Here is an 8,206-nt window from a genome sequence, read left to right as displayed (position 1 = left end):
GCGCGCCCCTCTCCACACACGCCCGCGCGCCCCCTCCACACACACCAGCAGCGCGCCCCTCTCCACACACGCCAGCGCGCCCCTCTCCACACACGCCCGCGCGCCCCCTCCACACACACCAGCAGCGCGCCCCTCTCCACACACGCCAGCACGCCCCCTCCACACACACCGGCACTTTCCCTGCACACACACCGGGTGTACTGTCCATACCCGCCGGAGCACTTTTCCTTACCTTGGGAAGTTTTGCCATTTTCTTTCTTTGCTTCCGAAACCTTAACAGCTTGTCCCGCTCCTGCAGAAGCCAGGGGAAGAGGGTGTGTAAGTGGTGGAGCCGCTGCAGCAGTTTCAAGTCCAGGGTGTAATGTCCCCGTGCCATCATTTGAGTGATGGGGAAGATGGCGTCCGTGTTGGCTGTCCCCACACCACAGCAGGAGGCCCGGCTCCAGCTTTGCTGCCTGGGGAGCTCATGCCTGCAGGGTGACAGGGGCGGCTCCCCAGCTGGCTCCCCGGTTAGGTGGGCTCTCAGCTTGTCTTGCTCAGTGGTGCAACAGCTCCCCTTCTGAATGTGTCCAGGGGCCACGTGGGGCAGGTGACTTGGGGGGCACATAACTGTGGAAGCTGGAAGGGGACTCATGGCCAGGGCGCCTCTGGACCCTGCAGGAGTGGCATCCACATCTGTGTGGGGACCGATGCCCTTAAAACTCTAAGAAGACGGTGTCCTGCTGCTCTCCAGGGAAGCCACGCTGTGGTTTCATGGCCTTGAGGTTGAACCCGTGGGATGCGGCTGCCTGTGTGTGCTGGCCGGGGAGAAACGCACGGCCTGGTGAGCAGCCGCAGGAGGGCAGCCCTGACCCTGGCCGGTAACTCGGAAACACGACGGCCCCAAGCTGGTGCCATCTCAGCTGGGGCATCTGTCTGTTTTCCTGGCTCCTGTCTGACCCACACCAAAGGGCCTCAGCCCCCTGCACACAGCCTTGGCCGGGCAGCGCTGCGACAGCAAAATCCACCCAGAAGGCGTCTTGGCAGCTTCTGTGTGGTCTGTGAGGAGCCCCGGGCACAGAATGGGTCCCACGGGTGACGGCGCGGGGAGCAGGGGCTGGGGAAGGTGGCGCTGAGCGTACTTACTAACACGCTCTTCACGTAGCCAGCAGTCTCCAGCGTCTAGGGGAGGAAGGCAGCACGTTACAGAATTGCTAAGGGTCCCTGTCAGCCACGCCCCGTGGAAGCCAGAGGATGGGGCCACGGCCCCGGATACCTTAGAAAGCTCATCTATAAGGTTTTGCTGCTCCACAATCTGAAGCTTCAAGAAATCGACTTCTCTCTCATCCTGACTTTGATCAAGGTCGTTCAAGGAACTGGGTCTCCGTATGATTCCGGCTCTCTGTCTCTGAAACATCAGGCAGTCTGGCTGAACACGGTGGGCGGGGGGCTGGGGGGGTCTTCTCACCTCTCAGTGGTGGGGCCCGCGGCCTCCCCTCAGGCCTCAGAGCAGCCGAGCCGCAGAGTCCGGGGAAATGAAGCCTGTGTCTGGGCCCAGGCCCGCAGCAGGGGCAGGTCTGTGCAGCCTGGACGGACACACGGGCCCTGCTGGGCTCCCAGAAAGCACGGCTGGATGGGATCGCTCAGACCCCTGAGGATGGCACTGGGCTGTGTGCCCATTTCACAGCTGGCACCGCTCCCAAATCCCTCCTGACTTTAACTCAGCATGTGAAGAAGGGTACTTCAGTAGAGAGGGGTCTGGAGCGCCCGCCTCCCCCACGTCCCGCTGAATGACTTGCGGGGTAAGCTCTGGCTTCATGGCCTTCAGGGTCCTCAGGGCAGCTGAACAGGATGACACCCGCTGTGATCCCCCAGTCCTGGCTTCGTGGCCTTGGGGGAGCAGAGACCCCCGCCCCCAACTCCTGTTCGGTGCTGTGTGCCAGGCCTCCCTCCTCCCTAACCGCTGGGACCCTGCAGCCTCTTACTACCCTTGCCCGGGATTTTCCGAGTCAGAGGCCGCCTGTCCCAGCCCTTGAGTGAGGGGATGCCCCACAGCCGCCTCCTTCCCACGGTCAGCGCCTCCTCCAAGGCTCCCCTCCCCAGAGCTGGGCCTGGCGCTTGCTCTCCGTCAGACATGCTTGAGGCCAGACCCCAGCAGACGGCTGTTGTGACACCGGGGACTGGCCGTTATGCTGAATCTCACGTGGAGAAGGGAGGTGCTGCTGCCTTGGAGCTCAGGGGCGCCGTGGCCCCACGGACCCCCCAGCTCCTCACCATCTCTATGTTCTCCTGGGTGACGAATTTTAACTTGTTTTCCATGCGGCGTAAAGCGTGGGACAAATCCTCGTTCTTCCGGCTGAGGCGCTTGTTTTTATCCAGCAGCGGCTTGTACTGACTCTCAGCTTCTCTGACACGCTTTAACTGAAAGACAAAATTAACAGCACTACGTGGCTGTTGTGTAAGTGACAGAGAACCAGCAGGTCTCCACACAGTGTCGCAGACTGACCGGAGTCCGGGCTGCAACACTGTGGTTTACAACCCTCTGCTGGGAAAGTCCACGCCTCCAAGTGGCGCCCACTGCCCCGTGCTGGGTGAACCCACGCTCAGGGCTGGGCTGGGCATCCCCAGGCAGAGTCCCCTCTCCCATCGACGGATGGGGATGAAGATGAAGGTGAGCAGTCTGGGGCTAGCTCTCTGTTTGCCAAGAAGGGCTGTGGCAAAATCGCACAGCCACTGGACGCTTGCAGACACGTGACAGCTCACACGCCCTCCAGAACCTCAGCTTACCCGGAAATCTTGGTGGCTTTAAGGACCAGTGGTGACAGCCCCACCGAGGGGCCACATCTGCACCCAGATCATCTACAGAACACAGGAAGCTTCTGCCTCCATTCACGCAGCACAGGGACTGGTCGGCCAGCCCTTGAGCAACAACTCTGGCCACTGTCTATGTTTGCTGATAAAGCGCAACTGGACCAGTCAGGAGGCTTCGGTGCAAGGCCAGGCCTGGCAAGCACCGCTCCTTTTCACAAGGAATTTTGGAAGTGGACGCCCCCCTCCCCTCCACTCCGCGGTCACAAGCCCTGGGTCCGGAAGCCCAGGCCGTGCTCACCAGCTCATTCCTCTCCTCTGACAGCAAGGCGTTACGGTCCTCTAGTTTGCGGATGATGGCGCTTAACTCCGCGATCTTAAGCTGGAAGCGCCGGGCATCCTTTTCATCCAACTGCTGTTCCTAAAACAAAAATCAACTGCAAATAACTGTCCCCACACACAGACCTGGAAAGCCTTTGCAAATCCCAGCACGAGACGGAAGCCAAAACCCTGCGACGGGAACGTGCGTCTGCCTCCACGTGGCCGCCCGCCGGGCAGGCTCGGACCCCCGGGGGACGGCGCCTGGCCTGGCACCATGGTCACCGCAACTGCGTGAGGCGACAGAACCCACGGGGCAGAGTGAGATCCTGCCTCAAACACAACTACTTAAAATAACGTGAAGTACACAATGGAAAGGAGCAGACGGTCTGGAAGTACGCGGATGGAGAGGGCGGGGCGTGCAAATGCGGAAACCGAGAGTGTGGGTGACCAGGAGACGCCTGCCAGCTCCCAGCCCTCTGCGTGGCCCCTGCCGCTGCCCTTCAGGAGGGTGCGCTGTGCCGTGCCCTGCCAGCGAGGCTGGATTTCTCTGGCACGATGACACGAGCACGGGAAAGACACTTGTTGGAGACTTTCAGAAGTGAGAGGCGACCTCCCTCCAATGGGGCTTCTAAAGGGCTGCTTTTGGGACCCCTGGAACTTCACTCAGAAATTGGTGGAAACATTTTAATCCAGTTCAAATCTCTCTGGAGTGAATGCCATGTCTACCAAGCACCAGAGCAGGAGGGGCTGGATTTCCGTGAAGCCGTTTGAATGCGATCTTAATATTTTCTATTTTTGAAATGTCGCTGTCCTAGAACCGACTCGGCTCACACAGTTCTGTCCTCAGCTCCAACAAGCAGGCATCCAGGATGGTCCTGGGCCTGACTCGAGTTCCTCATTCAACAGGTGCAGGAGAGGCTCGGGGTCAAAGACCCGGAAGGACCAGCGGAGGGTCCCTGGACTTCAGATCCCCCAGGTGTCCCAGAACCACGACAGAGCACGTGAGCGCCGAGTGGCAGTGCGGAAGCGGGCGGAGCTCAGCCGGGGCAGTCGGCAGGCCCCAGCGGAGGAGCAGAGCGTGCAAGGATCACATGAGAAGCGGGTGGGAGGGTGACGTGATGTGAGTGCCAGAAATCACCCTTGAGGGGCCAGAGGGGCACACAGCGGGCATGGAGCCGGTGCGCCAGCCTTCCCGGGCCAGAGGCGAGGCTGTGTGCATGGTGATGGCGGCAGCGCATGCCCAGCACGGCCTCCTCCCACCAACCGACGGCTGGACCCCGGGCCAGCCAGGGCCATGGACTACAGCAGAAGCCTGAGGCTGGGGCCCACAGGAGGGTGGTGAGGCTGGGGCTGATGCTGTGCTGACAGGAAGGAGGGAGCCCAGTCCGCCGGCCAGGCTGGGTGGGAGGTGCCCAGGGCAGGAGGGTGCTGGCTGGACTCGGGCCCTGGCTCCTGGGAGAGTGGCCATGCAGGGCCATGCAGCCACATGGCTGGGCCTGTGACACGGGCGGGCCAGCGGGCTGGGAGGTGCTTACAGGGCTTCCCGAGTGGTCTGAAGCGTCTCCTGCACCGGCTGCATGAGGAAGTTCCCGCCTGGGGCTGCCCGGGTGCCGGTCGGCCTCTCGGACCTGGGACAGCTGCTCATCTAGAGCGTCCTTTTGGAGCTGCAGTCTCTGAGCATGCCCGGCTTGAACCCCTAACTCTCTCTCCAGCACGAAGACTGCTCTGTCTTTAAATTTTATCTCCTCCATCTACAAGGAGAACAGAACACAGTCACACAGGTGGCAGGACACAGATCTGCAGTTACCATAGAAACGGCGGCAGCCCCACCGGGCTCCGGGCTCTGAGACCGGAAGCAAAAGCTGAGTGTCCTGGACGGACAGCAGGAGACCGAGGCCCTGGCTCAGCCGGCTACACTGAGCTGCCACCAGCAGGAGACTCCTTCCTGATGGCCCCAGGGTCTATGTGCGCCGGCACAGCTGAGTGGGGCCGCCTGGCATGGCACCCCATTCCGTGCTGTCCCGCTGGGGCCCCTGGTGCACACAGGGGTGGTGGTGTCCAGCAGGGTCGGGAGAAGCCACTTCCAGCTCCTGCCTCTGCTGTGGGTTGGACAGAGAGGAGGACGCCCAGGTCACCCACACTCTGCCAATAGGAAGGTGCCATGGGCAAGATTCTTCCCTATAACAGGCAGGGGAGACCACAGGGAACAGAAGCTGCGGCCTGAGAGCCAGTGCAACCTCTTCCCAGACTGAAAGCCAGTTCGACCCCTTCCCCAGCCCAGGCCTGCTCCCCAGGGGAGGGCTGTGTGACATGGAGGCACCACTGTGGTCCTTGGGCCCAGCCCCACCTCTCTGTGCTTCTGGGCGTGGCTACAAAGCTGGGGTCACACAGCTGTCTTCATGCAGAGCCACACAGCTTGTTAATCTGGCTGTGAGCCAAAGAAGTTTTTGGCTGAGAGGAGAGCCCAGGGGTGTGCAGGATGTCTGTCCCGCCAGTGGCTGCGACAGTGGCCCTCCCCACCCTCCCTACAAGGAAGTGCTTTGCGCTCACCCTGAGAAGGGAAGAAGCCCTTCCTTCTGGAGACACGGCTCAGCCGCTGCCTGCAAGCACCCAGCTGGCTTCTGGGCAGGGACGCGCCAGCCACAACTTGGGCGCAGCAGACCCCATGGCCCTGCTCTTCAGACAGACACACTTGACACTGTGAGCGTCATCATCCACGGCGCTAGATTTACGAGAAGACGAGGTCTTCGGGGATGAATAACTCAGTGTGAAATATATTTTCAAACAACAGAGCAGAATGGGAAATCTTGCTACTTGTTGTTTGAGGTTTAAACAAGCAAATAAATCTGCTACTGCTGAAATTAGCTTGGAAACAAAGAAATGAGATGCCTAATTAGCCCGGATGGGGCAGGTGATGAGCTGAACAGAAGAAAAGAAATCCTGAATTGCTAACTCCCCATTTTCTCTGCACATATCGATGCTGAAAGAGGCAACACAGTCCCAGAGTGAGGACGGGGGTGGGGTGAACTCAGCGCATTCATCAGCAGCTGTGCCTGTGGCCTGGTGTTTACACTCTCTATCTGTTGCCCAGGCTGGAGTGCAGTGGTGCCATCTCGGCTCCCTGCAACGTCCGCCTTCCCAGTTCAAGCAATTCATCTGCCTCAGCCACCAGAGTAGCTGGGATTATAGGTGTGTGCCACTACGCCTGGCTAATTTTTGTGTTTTTAGCAGAGACGGGCTTTCGCCATGTTGGCCAGGCTGGTCTCAATCTCCTGACCTCGTGATCCACCTGCCTCGGCCTCCCAAAGTGCTGGGATTACAGGTGTGAGTCACCGCACCTGGCTGCAAGACCTTCTTTTATCAGGAGCCCCCACCTCGCTCTCGGCAGGCTGTTTCCAGCAGCAGGCAGGGCAGGATTTGGGGGGCCTCCCATGCCCATGCAGACGCTGTACCCCACGCCGCTCCCTTCTGACCAGGGTGGGTTGACAGGCGTATAATGGCACCGCCACGTGATCCCGGCTCCAGGATGCCAACCCTGTGCTTCTTCCCACGGGGCTATGGGTGGGGGCGGCACACCTGCCCCCCGTCCTCTGCACCCACATGGACCCCGGGGGAAGAGCATGCAGCAGACCGAGAGGACTCCCGGGACACAGGATGTTCAAAGCTGAAACAGACGTCCTGGTAACCAGGCTGTGAGCATCACTCCGAGGCCAGCATCTTCCACTGGGTCAGACGCCGGGGTTTCCAAATGGCCGCCCTGTGTCTCCTCCTGTGCCGACCCAAGCTGCCCCACTCACAACCCCAGAGTCAGCTCCACAATCAAGAATTGGAGGCTGTCATAAAACACCCTCCCAGGCACTAAGAACAGGGTCTGCAACCCTTGCTGGAGCCTCCAGGGGCCCCAGAGTGCCCATCTCCCCTGGGCCCCACACTTTCACCCCAAAGTTCCCATCTACCCGGGCCCCCGCACCCTCACCCCAGAGCTCCCAACTCCCGAGAGCTCCCAACTCCCGAGAGCTGCCATCTCCCGGGGCCCCACACTCTCACCCCACTGTTCCCAACTACCTGGGCCCCTGTACCCTCACTCCAAAGCTCCCATCTCCCCAGGTCTCCCACCCTCACCCCAGAGTCCCCGAATCTCCACCCCAGAGCTCCCATCTCCTCCAGGCCTCACACCTGCATCCTAGAGTTCCCATCTCCCCAGAGCTCCCATCTCCCCAGAGCTCCCGTCTCCCCAGGGCTCCCGTCTCCCCAGAGCTCCCGTCTCCCCAGGGCTCCCATCTCCCCAGAGCTCCCCTCTCCCCTGGGCCCCACTCACCCCTTAAGTCCCCAGTCTCTCAGGCCCCCACACCCTCATCCCATAAGCTCCCATATCCCCAGGCCCCGAATGCCCTTATCTCATAAGTTCCCATATTCCTGCCCCTCAGCTCTTCCCCATGCTCTTCATCCCCTGAACTCCCGTCTCCCCACAAACCCCCCATATTCCCATACCCCATGAGCTCCCTCTGCCACCTCCCCAATGACCCTACAACCCCTCATATTCCCACACTCCATAACCCCAACCCCCCATACTCCCACACCCCATGACCCCCACAACACTCCATACTCCTGCACCCCATGACCCCACAACCCCCCATACTCCCACAATGCACGAGCTCCCTCTGTCACTTTCCCCACCCACCATGACCCCTTCACTCCCAGCTGCATAGGATGCCCGGAAACGAGAGAAGCCCCTTGGGACAGTGGTCTCCAGGGCAGGGGTGTGCAGGCTGATGCTGAGGCTGGAGGAGAGAAGATGCCCCTCCACACTGTCCTGACTCACCTGCACCTGGGCATGCTCTGCACAGAGCCTCTCGGCACAGGGACCCCCAGGCATGCTCTGCACAGAGCCTCTTGGCATGGGGACCCCCAGGCATGCTCTGCACAGAGCCTCTCAGCAAGGACCCCCCAGGCATGCTCTGCACAGAGCCTCTCGGCATGGGGACCCCAGGCATGCTCTGCACAGAGCCTCTCGGCATGGGGACCCCAGGCATGCTCTGCACAGAGCCTCTCGGCACGGGGACCCCCCAGGCATGCTCTGCACAGAGCCTCTCGGCAC

General features: G+C 60.9%; 1 protein-coding gene across 11 annotated transcripts in view; it reads right to left on the bottom strand.

Annotated features, from left to right (window-relative positions):
• The window catches only part of JAKMIP3 (Janus kinase and microtubule interacting protein 3), a 97,156-nt gene that overhangs the window by 32,828 nt on the left and 56,122 nt on the right, over nucleotides 1-8,206 (bottom strand). For 6 of the 11 annotated variants that reach the window (XM_032282031.1, XM_032282034.1, XM_032282032.1 and 3 more), the window contains 6 exons: nucleotides 4,644-4,859; nucleotides 3,089-3,208; nucleotides 2,254-2,400; nucleotides 1,256-1,387; nucleotides 1,126-1,161; nucleotides 233-292 (listed from right to left, as the gene is read on the bottom strand). In XM_032282031.1, the coding sequence (XP_032137922.1) occupies nucleotides 233-292; nucleotides 1,126-1,161; nucleotides 1,256-1,387; nucleotides 2,254-2,400; nucleotides 3,089-3,208; nucleotides 4,644-4,859 (711 nt within the window). The remainder of the gene's footprint in view (nucleotides 1-232; nucleotides 293-1,125; nucleotides 1,162-1,255; nucleotides 1,388-2,253; nucleotides 2,401-3,088; nucleotides 3,209-4,643; nucleotides 4,860-8,206) is intronic. The other 5 variants (XM_032282033.1, XM_032282037.1, XM_032282038.1 and 2 more) reach the window with 3 other exon arrangements.

The sequence above is a fragment of the Sapajus apella genome, unplaced genomic scaffold, assembly GCF_009761245.1.
Source record: "Sapajus apella isolate SASKATOON/1434 unplaced genomic scaffold, GSC_monkey_1.0 scaffold13, whole genome shotgun sequence".
Lineage (NCBI taxonomy): Eukaryota > Metazoa > Chordata > Mammalia > Primates > Cebidae > Sapajus > Sapajus apella.
This window is presented reverse-complemented; position numbering and strand designations above follow the sequence as displayed.